We start from the raw sequence: 24,382 nt of genomic DNA on the forward strand, positions 1-24,382 counted from the left end.
AAACTGTATTTTGTTCTGTTTTTGAGATGGATATTGCCACAATTCACAGGCTGGTGTGTCAAGTAGCCTGTGCTACACCTGGTCCCTGAGCTCATGGAAAGAGAATGATGGTCTTTTAGAGCACCACAGGACTGGCACATGCAGTGTCTTCCTGCCCAAATGGAAAGCTTGGCAGTTTTTGTTGCTGAGGTCTTACCCCACTCAGCCAATGTCCTGGAACACACTCCATCTAACTTCCTTGGTTATCTTCCTTCAACAAGACTTCAGAAACCTGCCTGGAGTTCACACATACTGTCTTCCCATCAGCATTAACTGTGTTCTGTATTGAAGGATTCCAAGCTGGGTGAAAAATGGTTTTATTTCACATGCAGCAAAACAAGGGCAGAAGGTGGCACATCCAGTATACCTGTTGACCAGGAAGAGTGACCTCTGTATTAGTGAGCAACGCTCGTAATTTAAATATTTAAAGGTTAATAAAGGTATGCTCCACATAGTAATCCCATAGATACTCCAGGGCTGGAGTAAACCAGTCTTTGGAAAGCTCTTGGATTTATTCCATTGACTAGGGAAAATGATTCTTTTGATCTGTTGTAAGGAAACTGTAAAACCTGTTAGCTAAGGACAGTAGTGGGGAGGTAGGTCAGATGACCTCTAGACACAGAGCAAGGATGCTCCCAGGTAGAGGGGACCAGGGGTACAGGTGCGTCACCCTCCTTCCAAGGAGCAGACAGCTGAGCCCCCTGTGGTCTTGAAGTTTAAAGTCTGGCCTGGAGCAGCTGGGTCATACTAGCTGAGGTGAGGCCGAGCACTGTTGAAGCAATAGGGTCTGGTAATTCAGTTCAAGCATGGCCCCTCATCTTATCACTTCCAGACCCAACGTGTCGCTGACAGCGCCCCCCTGTAGCTGGGGAAAAGTGGGTGTTTCGGTGCAGCACAAAAGGACAAACTAGTGCAATGTGTGTGACCCTGAGACTTCCTGGGTCCAACCACATGTGCCACACTACATTCCATGTGGCGGGGAGAGGGAGTCACCAAAGCAGGAGGATGCAGAGTGGCAGGAGGTGTCTTCCCTTAAAGGCTTACGGGGGAACACAGCAGTTTATTTCATGCCAAGCAAGAGGTAGTGAGTAGGATGGCCTATTCCCATTGCAGGAGATAATGCTTTTTTTTCCCAAGAAAGCCACAGTACCTGCTTCTGAAGGGAAACACGGGCACTCTTCAATTTCCCTTCCTATTCCTAGTTGAGGCTATCAAGCCATGTTCCCTGTCCTGCTGAGATGTCCATAGGACACAACCTGCCACTGTCAGGAAAAGCACTTCACTCACTCAATAGCCGCTTCAGGATGCTGCTGCCTGCAGAAAACGGAGTGAAGACTCTAAAGTATACTCTAGATTCTCACTCTGGACCACTGCTGCCCACTATGGTTCAGGTAGCGGCAGTGCCTGGTAGCAAGCAGCATGGAACACCAGCATGGAACCCATGCCACGCCTCTTCAGGATGTACAGACACAGTTCTCGAAGGGGTTGGAAAGGCGTTCTTCAGAGCCCTCTCCCTGGTATCAAGGGATGCCAGTAAAAAAAGTGAAAACTTACTCCAGGCCCAGAGTCCTCCAGCCCAGGACAGCCAGTGAAGCCACGGGCCACTCCCCACCCACACAAGACGGCCACTTCAAGTCACACAGGCAGATAAAACTGGTCCTTTTAGGGCCCCAGAAGAGATGATCACAGCAGTGGCTTGCCTCCTGACAAATGTCCAGGGCCCTGGTCTACACCAAGCTAGAAACACTGTCCAGGTGTAGAGTGGCTGGACTAGACAGCCTGTCTCAGGTTGCCTGCCTTCCAAGGAGAGATGACAGCACTTGCTGGGGTCATAGGTTCCCCCACTGCTCCACAGGAGGAAACTGGTCCACTTCACCCAGTTCTGTGCTCAGCTGCTCCCCTAGAGCAAAGCTCAGCTTATACCGAAGCCGCACCTTCTCCTGTAACAGAGGGCTGCAGGTGAGAATCAGTCCAGCAGTTCCCTCTGTAGGTCACTCTCTTGACTCTGCTGGTGGCATGGACCTTGTGCACCCATGTCTACCCATGCTCAGTCCCTCAACCTAGGACAGGAAGGGGTTACTGCTACAGGTCACGCCAGGACTTCAGACAAGAGGCGCAGAGGTGGCACTCCTGTGTCCTAATTGGGGCAGCAGGACCCCAGGGGGTATTGTGGATTCTCCCATGCTTACCTTCATTGGATTGGCCAGCAGCATGACCTGGGTAATGGCTGCAGGTGGCTGGATAGGACTAAATGGAGAAAGTTCTGTCCCAGAGGGTGGCTGCAACTTCACTTTCATTGACTGAAGATAAAAAAGAAGCTCCTTTGAAGGGAATGGTCCAGGTGTCTGAGAGAGACCAACTACTACCTGCTGGCCATTGAATGGCAGCCAACATAGTAGGTTCAAGATAAGGGAGGTGGATACCTTGGGCACTGCGGCCTGCAGCACAATGCTCTTGACTGGCAAGGGAGCTGTATTCAGCATGGACACTACCACCACCAGCACATCGGGCCGTCCTGGGGGGCACTCCTTAGCAAAGTGGAAAAGGATGCGGAAGCCATTTTTATCATAGGCTGTCACGGGAAGGGCACTGCCTGCAAGAAGGTGTTACATTTGTGAGTCCAGAGTGTGACAGCAGAGAATGCCCAGGGCACTCCAGAGCCCCAGTGGCACTTCAGTGAAGCCAACTGGGATGGAGAAAAGCAAGTGTGGCTCAACAGTGCTCCCCTGTGAGTACTGAGGAGTCCCAAGGTTACACAACAGCTGTCAGAAGCTGAGCTAGAGCTGGCTGTGGTGGTGCACACCTTTAATCCCAGTATCAGGAAGGCAAAGGCAGATAGATCTCTGAGTTCAAGGCCAACCTGACCTACACAGTGAGTCCCAGGACAACCAGGGCTTCACAGAGAAACCCTATCTTGAAAAACAAAAACAAAAAGCTGAGATAGGCTGGAGAGATGGCTTAGTGGTTAAGAGCACTTGCTATTCTTGAAGAGGATCTAGCTTCTCAGCACCCACATTGGGCAGCTCACAACTGCCTGTAACTCCAGTTTCAGGAGTTCTGACATGCTCTCTGACCCCTGTGGGAACTTGTACATATGCCAAGCACATGCATGGACTGAGGCACACAAACATACATAATAAAAATATAATCTTTAAAACTTTTTAAGACAGCCAGGAGGTGGTGGCACATGCCTTTAATCCCAGCACTCAGGAGGCAGAGGCAGGCAGATCTCAGTGAATTCAAGGCCAGCCTGGTCTACAAAGTGGGTTCCAGGACAGCCAGGACTGTTACAAAGAGAAACCCTGTCTACAAAAACCAAAAGAAAAAAAAAATTTTAAGACAGCAGGCAAGTAGACTCTTAACAAGTGACACCTGCATAGCCAGAACCCACTGACCACACACCTGTAAACACTGTGGCCATGAGGCCTGCTGCCTGTCTCCAACACTTACTAGGCTTGATTGATTCCAAGGGCACATGGACATTGGCCAGGGAGAGCTCTGGGCCCCTCAGAGGACTGCCTTGGGACTGGAAGGCTGGTGATTGGAAGAGAGGACTTCCAGGCCCCGTGGAGAATGGCAGGAGAGGCCTGGCTGGGGTAGAGGTGGGAAGCAGTGGGGAGGCAGTGGCCCCAGGGGAGAAACAAAAAACAGGTTTCACCAAGCCTGAGGTCCTGGGGGGAAGGAAGGAGGACAGAGGACAAGTCAGAGGACAGGCTAGAACTGCTGGGTAACCCCTAAACCAAGGCCAATCCCCAGCTACCCAGGGCCACCAGCTTCCAGCCCAATTAACAGGACCAAAAGGGATCCCCATACCCCGTCCTCTGGAGCCTCCCTTTTGACCTGCATATGACACTCCACCCTCAGCCACCCTCTCTTCTCCCATCCATTACACTTTGGCCTCTTCCAGAAGCTGATCAAGGGCATCTAGGCGGTACGAGCTGCTGTCACCCAGTGCTGAGCTGTGGCACTCTGGGGCTGTGGGATCAGCCTTTGGAACCGAGGCTGGGGCAGGTCCAGAAGAAAACATGAAGGAACCAGTGCTGGGGGCTGGTGCACTGGCTGGGACCACAGGAGCTGGGAAGGGAGCAGGCAGTGGAGCTTGGGACATACTTGAGGTAGACACTGGGGGAGGGAGCAGAGATCCATCTGAGGGGCAGCAGGCCACAGACACTGGCCTGGGGTTGAAGAAGTCCAGGTCTGATGATGGTTCATTCTGTACAACAGAAACAGCAGGTGAGTAAGGGCATAGGAGAGGCTGCATCAACACCACAGTTCATGACCCACCAGGTCTTTCTAAATGTGGGGAACAACCCGTGGAGGCAGCATGTCCCAGCTACAGTGGACAAACTCTAGAGAATACATATGCTCTGCTCTAGCAAAGTGCAGCTAGGCAGATGAAGTAACCGGTGAGTTCTGGTCCTTGGGCACTTTAGTGATGTAGCCATTGCTGTGCCTCTACCTGAAACAGGTGCCACTGACTATTCCCAGCTGATTCTCTGGAAGCAGTGGGGGCTGGGTCAGTAAGGCCTAAGAACACAAAAGAAAACTCAATGAGATGAGACCCTGGGCTGAGGCAGCAACATCCCCAACTCCCTGAAGAATGGTCATTTGATAAGACAAGTGACATGACTTGATGAACAGGTACAGATCAAGTATTCCCTTACAGCTAGATTGGGAAGTAAATCCACTTCCACCCTTCACACGAGACTGAAGGGCTTCCCAGGAAGAGGGGAGCTGAGTTGTACCAGAGCCACGTTCACCCTGGCATCCCCAGTGGCCTCCGGAACTTGACTGACAGAGCAGACTAGAGACCCTTCCTTCCTCCAGCGCCACCCTTGCCCGTACCCAAGCACAGCAGCTCCTCATCGAGCAAGGAGAGGGCATTGCTCGTGCTCTCAGGCCCTGGGGGAGCCTCAGCCTGGCTGGACGACCGGCTTCGTGGAGGCCCAGAGGTCTGGGGGGGTGGAGGGAGGATAGGAATGCCTGAGGTGGCTGGGGCAGGTGGTGGGACCAACACTGGGGACGAGCTGCAGGGGGTGTCCATCTCAGCAAGGTCGATGAGGGTGCCTTGGTTACTGCAGTGGTCATTTCCTGGATGGGTCGACACAAGAGGAACAAAAACATTCAGGGTCAATGTAGTGCCTGTGTAGTAGGAGGCAGGACCCAGGCCGGGCACAGATGCTAAGGCTTTTAGCTTCTGCCCCAAATCAGTAGCATTTCTCTAGGGAAATTGAAAACCAGGCTTGAGAAGGCAAGCAGAAAAATCTCCACGCATACCAACTGCCTCTGGGAAGTGAAAGACCACTTGAAATGGCTGGGAATACCCTCAGCCCCTAAGGGTTGCCACTTGTGGCTCAGTGGTCAGGACTTGGGGCTGGTCTGGAGGGTCCCAGAATGGGGAATCATAATATGTACCTTCAGAGTCAGGCATGGTTGAGGTGGTCACCTCACCATTGATGATGTGCCCTTCAATAATTGTTTTGTAAGAGTTGATGACCCTGGAGAGGTTGTCACTGGCCTGCAGGATGTCCCCTAGAGCAAAAGAGACTCCTCACTGTGAGGGCTGTGACAACTCTCACACAGATCCAGATTCTTGACTCATCCTTGCCAAGTACTCTTTATGCTCACCCAAACTGTTGTCATTGTCTTCTGTCTCACTGGCTAATTTAAATAATGTCCGTCTCTTGTTCTCACAACGATCAAACAGCTCCTGAGAGAAACCCGGACATAAAAATCAACTACTGAGGCTCTCAGAAGTTATCTGATTCAGTGTGGGATGCCCCTACAGCCACAAACAGTTCCTGGCAGAGCTGGGACCAGAGCATGCATCTTTGTGCTGTCAGAATTCACTAAACAACATTGCCCAAGTCTTTGTATCAACTCAAAGTCACTCAGATGGTAGACAGAGATGTGTGCCTCAGAAAACACAGCTAAGCCACAGCGTCAATATCAGGGTCTCAGGGAAGTCTCCCACCCACCTGTCCCCAAGGATTAAAGGCACAGAGTAGGAGTGAGCACCTAGACACTGACTCTGGAGTCTCGGGCCAGCATTTGCACCAGGTGTGTTAGCTGTGTAAAATAAAAGCAATGTCCTTCATCCCCTGCTGTAGCACTTGCACCTGGAGGGTTAGTTGTATAGAATAGGGCACTGCTCCCGCTGCCATGAACAAGCCCAAAAGGCAAGCACGTCCTCACTAGACCAGGATCCCACTTGGGACAGAGCAATGTGAGCATCGAGCTCTCAGCTCACAGCAGCTTACCTTCATGAGCTCTTTGTCAGCCTCCGACGAGCACTCTTGGCTGTAGTGAAGAAGCATCTCATGGAGCAGCTTGACATTGTTGTTAACTTCCTCCAACGTGTGCAGGCGCTTGGTCACCTTCTGGATTCGAGCCTCATCCTGCCTCAGCCAAGAAGGTGCAGGAAAAAGCAAGTTCACCTAGCTTGCCTTTCGACCACCAGGCAGGGCTCATTCCTTACTCAACAGTACAAGGGCAAAGGACAAGTCTCAGAGCTCTGCTCAGCCTGTTTCCTAAGACTACAGGCCTCAGCCTAACCCTGAGCTGTTCTTTTACAGAGACACCTCCCACTTCCGCTACTCTCACCCACCACCTCTCTACTGCTTTCTCCCATAGAAAATACAAGGCTCCTCCTAAACTCACTCCAGTTCAGGGCTGTTGCAGAGTGAACAAGACAGGCCTAAGATCTCTGGGGAAGGACTTCTGCTCTGTGGTGACATGCTTCTGTGCCCCACGCCCAGGACCCACTCACTTCCTTCACCATGGACTTGATGAGTTTGTTAGCTTCCTGAAGATCATCTGGGTTCTTGCTTTTCAGCAGTTTGGCTAAAAGCTGGAAGAGAAGGTGTCTAAAGTGAAGGAGCATGTGCCCAGCCCCACTGGCAGACCAGAAGAATTACAGCTCCTGGCAATACCACGCAAGACCCCATTTCACGTTTGGTAGGGTGGCGCAAGCCTACAATGCCACCATTCAGGAGACTGAGGCAGAAAGATATCAAGTTCAAGGTTGACTTAGGCTACAGTGGGATACTATCTCAAAAAATCAAAATCAGCAGGGCGGTGGTGGTACACGCCTTTAATCCCAGCACTGGGAGGCAGAGGCAGGTGGAGCTCTGTGAGTTTGAGGCCAGCCTGGTCTACAGAGTGAGTCCAGGACAGCTAGGGCTGTTACACAGAGAAACCCTGTCTTAAAAAACAATAAAGAACTAAAAATATACAACAAAAAGCCACCCTGAAACCAACATTTACCCTGCTTCTGCCATGAGTCATCTAAAAGACTCCAGGTCCAAGACGTACTTTACCTTGGACTTCTCCTCATCATCAAAAACAGGGTTTCTGGGACGAGGTGGGGGAGAGGGGATGAGCGTTCTGTCCATGGGGATGGGGGGGTCCGACTGCACTATGCCTGAGGAGACACAAATGACAGAGCATGTCACACACTGAGGGCCAAATTCCTATGATGAGCAAGAAAAGGAGCAGGCTACTCTCATCTCAACCGACTAAAACCCCAGCTGAGCCCTCACGACAACTCTCTGAAGGAAGAGAAAGGGCATGACCCTGGGACCCCCAACATTCCTTTGTCTTCTTTGCCTTGACCAGCATTCAGTACCACCCTGAGGTTAATGGAGAGGTAAACACATACCTTGTCTCTTCAACATATGGTAGGCGTCTTTGATCTTCACTTCTTCTGGCAAGGCCAGTGTCCAGCTAAAAAGCAACTCGATGACCTTAGTCTTCACCTTTTCAGACACCCTGTCTCCCAAGTACTAGGAAGGAAGAATGAAGTGAGAGGGTCTCTAACTGAGAACTGAGAAGGAATTGCTTTCTTCACAGCATGTTCCCCATTCCAGTTCACAAGTCTACTTGAACAAACCCAGCACTCAACAGTGTGTGACAGAGGAGGGATGGGAGCGACAGAGCCCGCAGCCAGAACAGGGCCAAGACCTTCTCCCTGCGCTTCCATGCAGAAGCTGCCTGCGACACTGAAAAAGGTGGGCAATGTAGTCAAGATTTATTTTTATTTTTATGTATGTGAGTGTTTCCCCCATGAGTATGTTGGTGCCTGTAAAGGTCAAAAGTTGGTGTCAGATGCCAATGACGCTAGAATACAGGCATTTATGAGCCACCCAATGTGGGTGCTGAGATCTGAACATGAGTCCTCTGGGACTGTAGCAAGTGCTCTTAATCACTTACCATGTCTCCAGTCTGATAACTACATTTTCTTTCTTTCTTTTTTTTTTTTTTTAGGCAGGGTTTCTCTGTGTAACAGCCCTAGCTGTCCTGAACTCACTCTGTAGACCAGGCTGACCTGGAACTCACAGAGATCCACCTGCCTCTGCCTCCTGAGTACTGGGATTAAAAGTATGCCTGGCACCACCATCCAGCTTTCTTTCATTTTTTTTTTTTAAAGATTTATTTATGTACTTTATGTATACAAGTGCTCTATCTGCATGTATGCCTGCACACCAGAAAAGAACATCAGATCTGACTATCGATGGTTGTGAGCCACCATGTGGTTGCTGGGAACTGAACTCAGGTCCTCTGGAAAAGCAGCCAGTGCTCTTAACCTCTGATCCATCTCTCCAGACCCAGAGTATTAGCTTTGTATACTTTTCCTGGACACATGCAGCCATGTTTATGCTGGGAGTCCATCAGGAGGCTGTTCAGACCTCAGACTGATCAGTCATTGGTATTTCTAGGAACCAGGTTTGCAAGTACAGGACACAGAGCATCATCTCTGTGAAGATGTTAAATGACCAGAAAAGCCAATAAAAAAGGAAGGTACATAAAACAAGCTCGCAGAACAGAGGACATTGCTATCAACTGACCTTTGGAGAGACGACTTTGATTAATTCATTCAAAAACCGGAACTTCCCCACTTCGTTATGAAATCTCCTCCCACAGTTCTTCATGCATGCCTCTAGCACCTGCAGCCACACAGAGAGAGGCAGTCTGTGACAGGAGCTATGGGACCTGACACATGCAGTATTTTTAATATATATTTTATTTTTCCCCAATCTGGAGCTGCCCTATGCACTTCAGGATAGTCCCACCTATACCCCTCCTCCCTTCCACTCTTCTATCTCCATTCAGAAAGGGGCAGGCCTCCCATGGCCTTGAACAAAGCATGGCACATCAAGTTGAGGAAGGATCCTTAATATTATATGAGGCAAGAGGAGGAGCTCAGTACTGCCCCTATGCAGTATTAAGGAACCCGACCCAGGTGAAGGGATTCACTATGAGAAATGGTATACTGTCCCTTGGGAATAGAGGCTAAATCACAGAGCCACTCAACACAAACCCTTCCTTCTAATGGCATGCTCTGCAGAGAATGCTACACAAGGGCTAGAGCAGGAAATGCTGAGACCCAGGCACCAAGACAGTTTGCTGCCAGACCTGCAAGGGCCTTCCACAAAGATACTGACTTGGAGCCTTAGGAGGAAAACCAAGTTCTAAGGAGAAAGGCCCTCTGATTCAGGGTCCAGGGTCCTTTCCAAAAATTGACCTTTTTATGGGTGTAGATGTTTAAATCTTTCATTTAGATGATAGGGCATTTCCCTTGCCTTTTTTTTTTTTTACAAGTTCCTATTCTGCTTGGGGCTCCATCATTCATGCAGCTTGCACACAGCAGTGTTCAGGTCTGAACGTATGTATGTATATGCCAGGTTAACCTCAGGCACCCTTCCTTAAATGAAGTCCACCTTGTTTTGAGACAGGAACTCTCACTGGCCTAGGACTACCAATTAGTCTAGGCTGGCTGGCCAATGTCTGCCTGTTTTTGTTAACCCAGAATTACATCTGGCTTTTTCTGTAGGTCCTAGAGATTCAACTTAGGACCTCATGCTTGCATAGCACTTTACCAACGAAGCTATCACCCTTAGTCCCTTGGTTTTTATCTCTGCTTTTCTGTTTTGAGGCAGGTTAGTCTGGAACTCAATGAGATCTGCCAGCCTCTGTCTACTGAGTGCTGGAATTAAGTGTCTGATAACAAATGCTGGGTTTAAAAGCATATAATAGGCTGGGTAGTGGTGGCGCAAGCCTTTGATCCCAGCACTTGTGAGGCACAGTCAGGTTAATCTCTGTGAGTTCTAGGCCAGCCTGGTTTACAAAGTGAGTTCCAGGACAGGCTCTAAAAGTTATACATAGAAACCCTGTCTCGATAAACCAAAAAGCATGTGAAAACATGTCCAGTAGCTTCCTTTTAAAACAAACACATATACATAGAGAAGGATTTTGTTTTATGTATACAGGTATTTGTCTGCCTGTATGTCAGCACACCACATGTGTACAGTGCTAGAGGAGGCCAGAAGAAAGCATGGGATGCCTTAAAACTAGAGTTACAGATGGTTATAAGTTCCCATGTGGGTGCTGGGAATTCTGAAGATCAGCCAGTACTCCTAACCACTGAGCCAGCTTCCCCAGCTCCCAGTGGTTTGTTTCTTTAAAGCAAGGTTTCTCCACTGCAGCCTGGCTGACATTTAGACTAGCCCTTCTTTGCTCTGGAGCTGTCCTATGCATTTCAGGATATGCAGCTGCACCCCTGGCTACCACTCTCTAGAAGCCAGCAGCACTATTACACTATCCTCTACAATAAAAGTACCCCAAACACTATCAAATGTCCCCTGGAGACCAAAATTGCCTCCATGCAAACCAGACATGCTGACACATGCCTGTAGTATTAATATTAACACTTTAGAGATGGAGACAGAAGGATTGAGACTTCTTTAAATAAGCAAACAAACAAACAAACAAATAAAAATCAGCCAAAAGAAGAGCTTGATGGCTCTTTAAAATCACTGTTGGAAAGGTGTTGGCTCCACAGGGAAAGAGCCAGGAACCAAATGAAGTCAAGGTCAGAAAGGACCCAGAGTCTCTAAATATGGTTGTTGTCTGGGGAGCAGGGAAGCACCTGAATGCTCCCCTCACTGCCTGAACAAATACTGAACTCTGCCCTTGTGGCTGTGACATTTTCACTAACACAGACAGCATCTTCACTAGTACAGACAGCATCTTCAGCTATGCCACAGACTGGATCTCCGAGGCTTTTCTTTGGCTGACTTTTTTTTGTTGTTGTTTTTTTGGTTTTTCGGGACAGGGTTTCTCTGTGTAGCTTTGCGCCTTTCCTGGATCTCGCTGTGTAGACCAGGCTGGCCTCAAACTCAGAGTTCCACCTGCCTCTGCCTCCCGAGTGCTGGGCTTAAAGGCATGCGCCGCTACCACTACCGCCCGGCTTGGATGACTTTTTTTTTTGCCAGAGCTGAGGATCGAACCCAGAGCCTTGCGCTTGCATAGCAAGCGCTCTACCACTGAGCTAAATCCCCAACCCCTGACTGACTTTTTTTGTTCTTTTTTGAGACAGGGTTTCTCTGTGCAGTGCTGGGTGTCCTAGAACTTGTTTTGTAGACCAGGCTGGTCTTGATCTCACAGAGATCTGCCTGACTCTGCCCATGAGCTTGACTCTTAAGTGTCAAGACTACTTACTTACGTCCTCTCTGAGCCCTGGACTGGACTGAAGGTCCCGCTTCTGGGATCCCTCAGTCACCTGTGCAGCCTCCCTGCAAGTCCAGAGGCATGAGTACTTGTAGACCAGCTGATTGACATGTTCTAGATATGCTCAACCTGTATCACTAGACTTTGGGCATGAGTCTGATTACTGCCGATGGCCTAATGGGCATGTGAGGACAGACCTGAGCAAGTGAACACCCCTGCTTTCATTTCTGACAGCACAGACCTACCGTGAGGGCCTGCACTGCCTCCCACTCCTGTGGAGACTGGACCTTGTGAGCCAGGAGACGGACAGCAATCTGGGGCCTGGAGACAAGCACACCACAGTCAGTCTGCAGACGGAGGCCATCTGGCCAGCCCTCCTGAGTCAGGTTTTGGCCTTCTCTCTCACTGGCACTCACCCTTCAAGCTCTTTGTTGATCTGATCACAGAAGCCAATGATATATTCCCAGTCTTCCTGGCGGTTAGAAGGATTGGTAGCTTTATCTTGGGGCATAAAACAGAGGAAAACTGTTAGAAGAGCAACTCACAACACAAGGTTGTCCTTACAATTTTTAAACACAGTAAGTTTGCTTCTGTGGTGGTATTGTGTTCCCCAAAATATTGTGCACCCTAATAAACTTATCTGGGGTCAGAGAACAGAACAGCCACTAGATACAGAGGCTAGAAAATGGTGGCACACACACCTTTAATTCTTCCAGCATTCACCCCAATACCTGGCCTCAGGTTTGATTTTATTATTAAGACTCTTTAAGATTCATGCTACATGCTTCCAAATTTGTTTCATAAGGATGTTTCCACAGTTCAGCCAGACAACAAATATAAATCCTGCTTTCTGCCTAATACTTTTGGAAGTTGCAATAAAAAAATGAAAAAGCAGCCAGGTGATGGTGGCACTCAATTATAATCCCAGCACTCAGAAGGCAGAGACAGGCAGATCTCTGAGTTTGAGGCCAGCCTGGTCTACAGAGCGAGATCCAAGACAGGCATCAAAACTATACAGAGAAACCCTGTCTCGAAAAACCTACAGATCCTTCACAAACTAGACATAACCTTTCTTTCTTTTCTTTTTCTTTTTAATTATTTATGTATTATATATACAGTGTTCTGCCTGCTTGTGTCCCTGCAGGACAGAAGATGGCACCAAATCAAATTACAGATGGTTGTGAGCCACCATGTTGCTGGGAATTGAACTCAGGGAATTGCTCTCTGGAAGAGCAGTCAGTGCTCTTAACCACTGAGCCATCTCTCCAGCCCCCTTTCTTTCTTTCTTTTTTTTTTTTGTGGAGCTGAGGATATAACCCAGGGCCTTGCGCTTGCCACCACTGAGCTAAATCCCCAACCCCCCCCCCTTTTTAATGGTATGTTTTTTATTTAACTTTATTTATGTGCATTGGTGCAAAGGTGTCAGATCCTCCAGAACTGGAGTTATAGATAGTTGAGCTGCCATGTGGGTGCTGGGAACAGAACTCAGGTCCTCTGGAAGGGTAGTAAGTGCTCTTAACAGCTGAGTCATCTCTCCAGGCCAACCTAACCTTTCTTAATGCTTTAAAGATTTCTGAACTTGCACAGGGTCCTCTACAAATGTATTTGACTCTAATTAAACACCTACCAATCTTGTGCAGTCTTCCCCTGCATAAACAGATACAGCACCCAGTTTAAATGGTCTTCAATGATCAAGTACAGACAAATCCTGTGAGCATTCTGAGGGCTACAGAAGTTCTAGAATTCCAGCACTAGATGTAAAGCCCAGAAGATTTGCTTTGGCCTCCTTCCTGCTACTTTGGCATATGTGCTAAAAGAAGACAGCTCAGCTGCAGGTGGTGAAAGGCTCTGATGCAGATCTGAATTCTGCTCTCTGTGTTCAGAGCCTCAGGCCCAGAGAAAAGAGAACGCCTGAGCCGCACGTTTTCTCCAAGAGCCTTGATCTTCTGCAGTGACAGACCTTCCAACATAACACAAGCTAACCTCCTAAGTTTCTAGATTTTAGTTTTAAATGTGGCTGCTTTCGTCTTCTTTATTTATTATTTATTTATTTGGGGGGGTAGCAGCATGGGCAGGGCTCAAGCACTGTGAATGTAGAAGTCAGTGGACAACTATAGGAACTAGTTCTCTCCTTCTGTCATGTGAGTGTTTTTTTTCCCCCTGAGACAGGGTTTCTTTGTATAGCTTTGTAGCTTTGTAGGCTGTCCTGGATCTTGCTCAGTAGACAGACTGGCCTCAAACTCACAGAGATCCACCTGCCTCTGTCTCCTGAGTGCTGGGATCAAAGGCATTGGCCACCAACGCCAGGTGTTGAGTTTTCCTTTATCATGTGAGAATCAAACTCAGACTTGGTGGCAAGCACCTTCACTGACTGAGCCATCTCACCACATCACCATCCTCTTTTAAGATTCTTATACTTTGGCCCAGGTTGGTCTTGAACTCACAATGATCCTCCTACCTTGGCATCTCAAGTACTAAAATTGTAGGCATGCATCACACCAAGCTGTGTTTTTTTAACTTTAAATCACTACCTAGTCTAGGCCTGAGAGCACAGGCCTGTAATCCCAACTGTGTGAGAAGCTGAAGCAAGAGGCCTGAAAGTTCAAGGCTAGCCTGGGCTACAAAGTAAGTTTAAGGTTAACCTGGATAATTTAACAGGACCTTGTTTCACAATTTTTTTTTGTTTTTGTTTTTTCGAGACAGGGTTTCTCTGTAGCTTTGGAGCCTGTCCTGGACTCGCTCTGTAGACTAGGCTGGCCTCGAACTCACGGAGATCCACCTGCCTCTCAAGTGCTGGGATTAAAGGCGTGTGCCACCACTGCCTGGTCTCACAATTTTTTTTGAGACGGGGTTTCTCTGTGTAGCTCTGGCTATCCTGGAACTTGCTTTGCAGACCAGGCTGGCCTCGAACTAACAGAGATCTGCCTGCCTCTGCCTCCCTGGGATCAAAGGTATATGCCACCATTGCCTGGCTTGTTTCAAATTTTTTTTAAAAAGGGGAAAATCCCAGCACTCAAGAGGCAGAGGCAGGTGGATTTCTGTGAGTTGGAGGCCAGCCTGATCTACACAGCCAGTTCCAGGGCTGCACAGAGAAACCTTGTCTAAAAAAAAGAAAAAAAAAAAGAAAAAGAAAAGAAAAGAAAAACAGAAAAAGAAGGCTGGGGATATAACTCAGTAGTAAAGGACTTTCCTAGCATGTACAAGGCTCTTGGTTTAATGACCAACACCAATAAACAAACATAAAGCACCAGGTAAGCTTGGCATGCCAATTGATGTCTACAATCTCAACTCTCATAAGACAGAAGCAGGAATGTCAGGCATTTCTGGCGGCTTGGGTTACAAAGAAATTCTGTATTCCCCACCCACAAATCACCAGTAAGGTGGAGGACTGAACCCTAAGAACCTGCCCTTCCACCAAGAACAGGGCATCTGAGCAGAGGTCTTCTTAGACTGGGGCTGTTCTTAGCCTAACAGGGCTTCTGGTCTGGCTTCAGCAGGAAGACACTAGTGGCCAACGTTTGAATTTAGAAAGTGAGGCCTCAACAGGCAGTGGTGACGCACGCCTTTAATCCCAGCACTTGAGAGGCAGAGCAGGTGATCTAAGTTAGAGGCCAACCTTGTCTCAAAAAACCAAAAACAAAGAAAGAAGGAGAACGAGGCGTTGTGGCATAGATCTTGTAGGACCCTTGTTCGAGGAGGTGTGACACTGGGGGAAGGCTTTGAGGTTTGAAAAGCCCACACCATTCCTTAGCTCTCTCTGCCTCATGGTTGTATCTCAAGGCGTAAACTCTCAGTCACTGCTTCAGAGCCATGCCTGCCTGCCTGCTGCCATGCTCCCACCATGATGGTCACAGACTGACCCTCTGAAACTGCAAGTTTCAAGTTAAACACTGTCTTCTACATGTTCCCTTGGTCATGGTGTCTTAGCCAGGGCAATAGAAAAGTCACTAAAATAGCCTGCAATCTCAACGCTGGACTTGGTAGGGTGAAGAAGGAGAAAACTCCAAGTATACTTACCTCAAAGTAAGAAGTAACTAGATTTGAGAGCAACTAGGTGGTAGAGGTCCTGCTGAGCATATGGGAGGCCCCAGCTTCAATTCCCAGTAACATACACAAGTTTGTAAGTTTATATTTAGAGGAAAAAACACATGGCTAAGGCTTTTTATTTATTTTGAGACAGGGTCTCATGTAGCCCAGGCTAGGCTGCAACTCACTATGTAGTCAAGGATGATCTTGACTCCTGATGCTCTTGCCTTTGCTTCCAAGTGCTGGGTTACAGATATATATATATGCCAAGGTGGCTGTTCTCAATCTTGAAAGATAATTAGTAACACCTTCCAAATGGCAAGCACAAAGAGGGATTATTTTATTCAGCAGTGTCCATTTGTTAAGAAATGGCTGTCGAGCCTACACCAATCACTAGACAATACTAGTCATCACCAAGGACTCCTGACCCAGGTGTGACTCTTCTCAGGTGTCAGTGTGGCTTTTAAGATGCTCCAAGTTTTCACATGAAACCAAGAAGCTACAGGACTCAAAATAAGACACCAAAAAGCCAGACCCATGCCTAATGCTTCTATAAGAGACACAAGACTTGCACAGCGGACAATGGGAAAACCATCTTCCAAACTGAGTACATAAGGACTCCTACAAAGCAACAGGCAAAGAAAACTCTCTTCCCAAGCACTGCTGCCCCCCAGAACACTCCACCTTCTTCTTTCTCACTGAGGGCAGGGAACACAGTACCGCTTCCCAGTGTCTGCAGCACAGAAGGCACAACCTGTCACCCACAGCAACTAGAAAAACTACTGCAGGTGGTACTAGGTGACTCCAGCTCTCCAAGTGCCCATCATCACTTCCACCTACTCCACATTCTCCTTTTTTTTCCCCCCAGAGCTGAGGCCTGAACCCAGGGCCTTGAGCTTTCTAGGCAAGCGCTCACATTCTCCTTATCTAGCAGAGTCAACAACAATGGAGTGTCATGTCCTCCCTCTTTCCCCAAACCTGGCCTTGAACCACTCCTATGGGTCCTCCTCTGCTGACAGTTTGTCTTTTGGGTCTCTGGTGAAAGCCTCATCCTCTGCTGCTTCCATCCCTCCAGATGTCCTACTCTCCTTAAGCACTACTTAGCTTAAGCACTGCTAACCTGACTCCATCAGGACGCCAGAGGATAGGGATGAAAACAAGCAGCTTTGACTACTCGAACTCCACATGGCTTGGCCTCTCCAAGGAAACCAAGCAGCACACAACAATGACCCAAAAATAAGCACACCTAAGAGCACAGCAAAGGAAAGGGTCAAGGTCAAACTGTACTGCTGCGTCTTGAACCAAAGGAGAAACAGGCACAGTTGCTTTGTCTCTCAGGCACTCATGGAAAACAAACTGCTATAACCTTGAAGTTGTCAGAGATGACTCAAGCTTTCACACATCTCAAAAGTAAGACACTGGAGGAGCTACAGGTGAAGTACAAAACACAGGTAGGCCCTTGAGGAAGCTGTGCTTCTATGTGAGCATGAAGAAGAAATTGGCACAAAGGCAAGTCTATAATTACGTTACTTTGATACACAAATAAGTCTGAGAACCTGCCAGGCGGTGGTGGCACACTCCTTTAATCCCAGCACTCTGGAGGCAGAGGCAGGTGGATCTCTGTGAGTTCCAGGCCAGCCTGGTCTACAGAGCGAGATCCAGGACAGGCTCCAAAGCTACACAGAGAAACCCTGTCTTGGAGAAGAAAAAAAGAAGTCTGAGGATCTGTCACTTCTCCTTACTGACTTGCCCTGTTGCTATATACAGTGCCACTATTCAAAAGCACCCAGGTCTGAAACCCTACTATTGATCCCTTCTCTCTCCTTCCCCATATCCTGGCAATCTTGCCCCCCCCCTTACATTTTTATCACACATTTATTTATTGTGTGTGTGTGAAAGGGGTAGCAAGGGGTAGTGTGGTATGTCACAAGTGTGAAAGTGAAATGACAACTGTGGTCTTTCCATTATGTGGCTCCCTGGGATCAAACTCAGGTTTAAGGCTTGGTGGCCAGTGCTCTTACTGCGGAGCCATTTCCTAGCTCTTGGAGTCGCTTTCCTAATCCGTGTTTTGTACAATCTTTCTCCTCCCAACCCCAACCTCTTGCTCCTTCCAGAACCTCCCCCTTCTTCTCTCACATTCTGTGTCGTACACAAAGTCTGAGCTGGGGCACATGGAAACCACAGTACACATGGGGAGGCCAGAGGACAACTTTACAGAGTTGGTTCTCCTCCACATTTACATGGTTCCAATGGTTGAACCCAAGTGTAGCCAGGCTTGCCCAGCAAGCATCTTTATTCACTGAACCATCTTGTCAATGCTGTTTTTGGGGGGTTTGTTTTGGAAACAAGGTCTCACTCTGTAACCCTTAATGGTACTAATTCTCTCTGTATCCAGCTGGCCTCAAATTTGAGGAGAACTTCCTGCTTCAGCCTCCAAGTGCTGGAGAACAGTTGAGAGTCACCACACCAATCTTGTTCTCATCATTCAAGGTAAAGCTTGCCATCCACACTAAGAGGAATGGGAGCCTGCTAACTGTCAACACTCAAAACCCCTCCGGCAGGACTTCCCAGTGTCTTAGAATTTGGCCCTAACTTCCCCTGTCTGCCTATATTTGTCTGACTGCCCAACTCCAACCCCTGCTACTCTGTGCATCACCACCCAGCGTGCATGGCGCTGTCTCCCTTTTTTCTTTCTTTCTTTTTCTTTTTTTTTTTTTTTTTTCCCAAGACAGGGTTTCTCTGTGTAGCTCTGGCTGGCCTGGAACTCACTCTGTAGACCAGGCTGGCCTCGAACTCAGAGATCCGCCTGCCTCTGCCTCCCGAGTGCTGGGATTAAAAGCGTGTGCCACCGCCGACTGGTTTATTTCTGTTTTTGTAAGACTGGCATGGAACCCAGTGCCTTGCACATGTTAAGAGAAAGCTCCATCACAGAACAACTGTTTAAACTTCATAATTCTTGTGCTCACTTTGGCAGCACATATACTAAAATTGGAATGTTAAAGAGAAGATTGTATGGTGGTGGCGCACGCAAATTCATAGTGTTCCATATTTTTTTGTTTTGTTTTTTGAGACAGGGTTTCTCTGTGTAACAGCCCTGGCTCTCCTGGAACTCACTCTGTAGCCCAGGCTGGCCTTGAACTCACAGAGATCTGTCTGCCTCTAGTTCCTGAGTGCTAGGATTAAAGTGCCCGGCAAGTATTGCATATCTTAAAAAATAAAATAAATAAATAAATAAAATAAATTTTTTTCTTTGAGACAAGGTCTCACTGTGTAGCTCCGGCTATCCTGGAATTCGCTCTGTAGACCAGGCTGGCCTCAAATTCATACCGATCTGTCTCTGCCTTATAGGTGCTAAGATTAAAGGTGTATTCCACTATGCCTGGCAAAAATGAACTTCTCATAATGCTCCACTGAATGCACCGAGCAGGACCTGAGAGAGGGCTGAAGTCACCAGGAGATGGTTTGTGAGAAGAACCTGAGATGGGTTTGAGCATTTAAGTGAGCCAAGGGGAACAGGACTTTGGGGTTAATGAAAACACTGTGTGCTGGTGGGAAAAGCACCAGAAGGCCACTGAGAAAAGGCAGGGAATGACCAGAGATAGACTGGAAGGACGGGGGCAGGTTGGAAGCAGGGGGAGGGTGACCAACTGCAACAGCTCTCCTGGAAGCAGCATGCAGAGTGGACCAAGGAGAGGCTGCTGTAGTAAGGTCAGCAAACCATGGGTGACAGGACCTTCACTAAGATGGTACTGACCGGTTCACAGGATTGGTGCGAATCACCTCATTCAGTTATGACAACTGTGGAAGGCGCTCATCTGCAATCTCAGCTTCATAGCATGTCTGAGACCAGCCCAGGCTTCCTGAAACCCTGTCTCATCAAAGAAAACAAATGGCCGGGCAGTGGTGGCACACGCCCTTATTCTCAGCACTCGGGAGGCAGAGCCGGGCAGATCTCTGTGAGTTCGAGGCCAGCCTGGACTACAGAGCGAGTTCCAGGAAAAGGCACAAAGCTACACAGAGAATCCCTGTCTTGAAAAACAAAAAAATAAAAAATGCAATAAATAAATAAAAAACAAATAAATCAACCCTACTGAGCTCAGCTTAAGTCTCTTAAATTATTCCAATTTTTCTCATTACCATCTGTGTAGTGAAGCAATTCCACTCTGGTTATTCCCAGTCGCACGGTTTTAGAAAGTTTGAGTGCAGTCAGAATGTCCTGTTTGACTGTGGCGACAGAACTTGTTTTGCTAGCGGGGTACTTGGTCAATGGTTTATTTATTTTCATCTTTCAAGAATGTGATTGGGGCTGTAATCCCAGCACTCAGGAGGCAGAGGCAGGTGGATGTCTGTGAATTCGAGGCCAGCCTGTCTATGAAGCAAGTTCCTGAACAACCAGAGCTGTTATATAGAAAAACAAAAACAAGCAAAAAAAAAAGGGATTGGAAGCCAGGTAAGGTGACATGACACACACTTTTAACCCCAGCACTGGGGAGGCAGAGGCAGGCAGAGCTCTGTGAGTTTGAGGCCAGCCTGGTCTACACAGAGGGTTCTAGGACAGCTGAATACTCTACAATGAACTCTAACCTCAGTGTTTTCAGTTTTGGACATGGGGTGTCACTGTTTGCCTTATTTGGTGTTTTAGTCACTTGTCAGCCAGGCAGGCCCCGCCTCATCACCCAGAACAGCTGGAACTACAGGGCTGACTGTACACTGGGCTCCCCGGCTAAGTGATTTTAACCAACGTCTGCAATCCAGCACTGTGCACTCCTTAGAGAACTGTTCCATATAGGGAGAACTGTTCAGTGGCCTGCCTGCAACATCAGACTTTGCAAATGTAATCGTACTTTCCCTCCCTTTGGGGATGTGTGCCCCTTCAAGCCTAATTTCAACCTCCTGAAGGGATTTCTTAAGGACCACCAGACCAGGCAACTGGGAGGCAACAGTCTTCGCATCCAAAAGGCTGGAGACTGTACTCAGTAAAATACCTTGACACAAGGCTGTATGCGGGCATCCCAATTTTTGTCTCCATCCTTAGTTAACTTATTAACCCTTGTGATTAGCCAGCCTTGTTAACCCTTACTACACACATTAACTGCCTGCTAATGTTAAACCTCATTCCTCCACGGCAATGTAAGTTAGCAAAGACAGCAACACAATGACACCACAGCTTCACACTGCTCCAGAGCGGGTTATCTCGTTGAGTGTGAGTGTGTGTATGCACGCGCGCGTCCCAGAGTCCACGGTCACAATCCTGAAGCTTGAAGCTCTCGGCTAAGCACGGGGGGCCCCTCCCAGAGGGTCCAGCCCAATCCGTAGCTTTTACATTCTTGGGGCTCTGGGGGTACCAGGCCCCTCAACCTCCGCAGCGCGCCTGTGCCTGTCAGCCCCAAGAGCCCGGCTGTCGCTTTACCCGGGCCTGCTGGACCTCGAGCTGCAGATGTCGCGCGCGGGAGCCGGAGGACGCGCCCCAGGGAAGGGCCCCTGCTCGCCCAAGGGGTGAGGACGCGGGATGCTCGCGGCGAAGCGAGGCCGGGTGCGGACTGCCACGAGCCGCCGCCGCCGCCGCCGCCGCCGCCGCGGCGGAAGGGGTGTCGGGGTGAGGGAGGAGGTCAGGCAGAGCGGCCCCGGATACTCACTCAGCCAGGACTCCAGGCTCTCCCCTTCCGCCTCCGCCATATTGCAGCCGCCCAGTCTGGGCCTGCGGACTCAAACCTCGCGAGGTTCTGCGCGAGCCGCTCCGGGGCGGGGCCTGCATGGGGGCCTGAGGGGGTTGAGAGCTGCCGCCGACAGGCCCGACAGGCCCGACAGGCGCGCCGGACTGTGTCGAATGTTGGGCGGATGGGCGTATTTCCTTGCTTCTTCCTCGAAGGGAAACTCTGACTTAAAACCCACTCCTGAATAGACCGCGCGATTTCTCATCCGTATCCTGTCACTCGCTCAGGCGCGCTGTGGACAGCCCTCTGGGGTCCTCGTTGCGGGCCAAGATGGCTGCCCCCGCACTGCAGGCCGCGCGACGGTGGTCGGGCCTGGCCTCGGGAGTGAGACTTGCTGTCTGGAAGCTGCCAGGGTGAGACGGCAGCGGGCTAGCTGGGAGAGGAAGGGGCCGGGGAGAGGCTTCGTCGTGTCTGCAGAGGAGGGCGTCTGAGTGGCCGACTCCGCAGGGCTGGCTTCCGACCCCCCGGGACGAGCGTCAGAGCCGCGCCGCCGCCGCCGCCGCGAGGTCTAGCCTGCGGTCCCAGGGTCTCTGCCCCTCGCCGGCGTGATGGCAAACGGGCTTATTGTTGAGTCAGGCTTGTTCGCTTGTGGGGTCACAGATTCATTTGTGGAGTTCTCCTCTGCTTCCTCCCCTTCCCGCCCCCAGGATAACGCAGGTGAGGTGCAGCCGCTATGCCCCTGAATTCAGGGACCCCTTGATTGACAAGGAATTTTACCGCAAACCCGTGGCGGAACTCACCGAGGAGGAGAAATACGACCAGGAGCTCAAGAAAACCCAGCTCATCAAAGCTGCCGCAGCCACTTCGACAAGCTCGGTGTTTGCGGATCCTGTCATCAGGTGAGGGGGAGAGGCCCTTCCGGGGGCTGGGGTTAGCCCAGGGCAGGTTTCTGAGAAAGGGTCTGTACCGCAGCCTTGGGGAAGCTCAACATGTTTTTCGGGGGTTGGGGGTTTAGCTCAGAGGCCCTGGGTTCGGTCCTCAGCTCTAAGAAAGCAAAAACCGTGTTTTTCTCCTTGAAGCAAATTCACCAACATGATGATGAAAGGCGGCAACAAAGTACTGGCCAGATCCCTCATGGCCCAGGTAAGGCAGTGTCTAGAGTCCTCTTGGCTTTTCTCTCCTTCCCCTGGGCTCCCTTTGAACTGTGTCTGGTTTCTTCACCTTAGCTTCAAAACTGGAGAACGGGTTTCTTTATCTGTCATTAAAATGTATTCCTGAGAGCTGGGAATGATGGCGCCCACCTTAAATCCCATCACTGGAGGGGCCTTGGATCCCAGCACTGAAAAGGCAGAGACAAGGCAAGGCAGACTGATCTCTGTGAGTTCAAGGCCAGCCTGATCTACAGAGCTAGTTCCAGGGCAGCCAGGGCTACACAGAGAAACCCTGACGGGTGTGTGTGTGTGTGTGTGTTTCTCACCTGTTCTTTGGGTCAGTCTAGCAAAGCAGTAGGTGCTTAAACTCTTTTTAGTTTCTTTGAAAGACGTCTCATGGAGCAGTCTACAGTCTAGCCTGGACTGGGCTATATACCTGAGGATAACCTTGAACTCTGGGTCTTCTGGCCTCTACCTCCCAAGTGCAGTCGCTGGCATGCAACACCACTCCCAGCTGAACTGGCTAAATTCCTGGGGCCTGAGTAGCCTTGTCCCTGTCTTTGCAGACTCTGGAAGCTGTGAAGAGGAAGCAGTTTGAGAAGTACCGTGCGGCCTCTGCAGAGGAACAGGCCACCATTGAACGCAACCCCTACAGGATCTTCCACCAGGCACTGAAAAACTGTGAACCTGTTATCGGGTTGATGTCTATCCTCAAAGGAGGCCATTTCTACCAGGTGATGGGCAATAAAGCAGGGCAGCCCACATGTGAAACTGATCAGGGACTGAGGGCCAGAGTTGGGCTTTGTCAGGATCTACTCATCTGAGGCCCAGAGTGTAAAAACCACAGGCAGAAGGTGGGAAGACAGAGAATAGAGTAACTCAGTAATGTCTTTGGAGGGCCCACTTCCTCCCTCTTGTCCAGTGTTCTGTATGTAGTCTACACTGTGAACTCTTGGGAAAGGACTGTTTATGTGCCGGTATCTAGATTAGAACTTGACCCCTGACCATCATTATTGAACGGAACTAGCCATCCCTATCAAACCATATTTACTTTACATTTTTGCGTTGTTATTTTCTCCTTTAATAGCAACTCCTAAGACTAGGGGACTTTTTTTTTTTTTTTTCACTGTGTCTTTAGTGTGGCATGGTACCTGGCATACAATGGGAGCCAGGAAAATGGTTCTTGTACAGAAGGTTGTTATTTTTAGGCACCCTTGGTCTGAAGTAGCCAGCCTGCCTCGGGTAGCAAGACTGTCCCAGCTGGTGCTTATGTCAACTTGGCAGAGCTTTTCCTTAGGAAGGAGAGTGCTTACTGAATTCACTAAGTGACTGTTTCTTCTTGGCTGAGTAACTCGAGAAAGCGAGAAGAGACAGGTTCCTGTCGTGGGGCCCATCCCAGGACTGAGACAGCACATGGTGACTTCTAGGTGGTGGTGGCCGTCACAGTCAGCCCCAGCTCAGCTTGGGCTTGTCTCCCCACCCAGGTCCCTGTACCTCTGACTGACCGACGGCGCCGCTTCCTGGCCATGAAGTGGATGATCACAGAGTGCCGAGAGAATAAGCCACGGCGGACACTGATGCCAGAGAAGCTGTCAGAAGAGCTGCTGGAGGCTTTTCATAACAGGGGTCCCGTGGTCAAGAGGAAGCACAGCTTGCACAAGATGGCGGAGGCCAACCGTGCCCTGGCCCACTACCGCTGGTGGTAGTGGGCACGGAGAGGGGAAACACTTGAGGGGCTGGACTAATGGCTCGGTGGTTAAGAGCACTGGCTGCCCTTTCCAGAGGACCCGGTTCGATTCCCAACACCACATGGTGGCTCCCTAACCTGTAACTCTGGTTCCAGAGAATTTGTCATCTTTTCTGACCACTGTGGGCACCGGGAATGTACATAGTACTCAGACATACATGCAGTGAAATGTCTATACTAAAGTAATAAATGACTTGAGCTACTGCAAAGTTCTGGAAGGATTTAAGGATGGAGAGGGCCTTTTGAAATGCAGTATT

At 49.3% G+C, this 24,382-nt stretch overlaps 2 protein-coding genes across 6 annotated transcripts; one reads left to right on the forward strand and one right to left on the reverse strand.

Annotated features, from left to right (window-relative positions):
- Positions 1 to 332: 332 nt before the first annotated feature.
- On the reverse strand, positions 333 to 22,108 carry Gga3 (golgi associated, gamma adaptin ear containing, ARF binding protein 3). 5 transcript variants are annotated; one of them, XM_036194683.1, is made up of 18 exons: positions 21,210 to 22,107; positions 11,964 to 12,048; positions 11,793 to 11,868; positions 8,886 to 8,984; positions 7,700 to 7,823; positions 7,359 to 7,462; positions 6,809 to 6,889; positions 6,300 to 6,437; positions 5,668 to 5,749; positions 5,455 to 5,571; positions 4,885 to 5,130; positions 4,499 to 4,566; positions 4,150 to 4,252; positions 3,930 to 4,041; positions 3,490 to 3,710; positions 2,463 to 2,632; positions 2,229 to 2,339; positions 333 to 1,979 (listed from the first exon to the last, which is right to left on the reverse strand). In XM_036194683.1, exons 1-18 carry the CDS (start codon positions 21,247 to 21,249, stop codon positions 1,869 to 1,871), a joined length of 2,088 nt encoding a protein of 695 aa, XP_036050576.1. In that variant the 5' UTR covers positions 21,250 to 22,107; the 3' UTR covers positions 333 to 1,868. The 5 variants fall into 5 exon arrangements, with proteins under 5 accessions (XP_036050576.1, XP_036050574.1, XP_036050579.1 ...); XM_036194681.1 differs by having other exon boundaries at positions 3,930 to 4,252; positions 21,210 to 22,106; XM_036194686.1 differs by lacking the exon at positions 21,210 to 22,107 and adding an exon at positions 20,984 to 21,157 and having other exon boundaries at positions 3,930 to 4,252.
- Positions 21,335 to 24,173, forward strand: Mrps7 (mitochondrial ribosomal protein S7). The gene is made up of 5 exons (XM_036194690.1): positions 21,335 to 21,640; positions 21,935 to 22,126; positions 22,307 to 22,370; positions 22,945 to 23,112; positions 23,863 to 24,173. The coding sequence occupies exons 1-5, from the start codon at positions 21,558 to 21,560 to the stop codon at positions 24,082 to 24,084; spliced, it is 729 nt and encodes a 242-aa protein (XP_036050583.1). The 5' UTR covers positions 21,335 to 21,557; the 3' UTR covers positions 24,085 to 24,173.
- Positions 24,174 to 24,382: the final 209 nt, after the last annotated feature.

This window comes from Onychomys torridus, chromosome 8 (genome assembly GCF_903995425.1).
Source record: "Onychomys torridus chromosome 8, mOncTor1.1, whole genome shotgun sequence".
Lineage (NCBI taxonomy): Eukaryota > Metazoa > Chordata > Mammalia > Rodentia > Cricetidae > Onychomys > Onychomys torridus.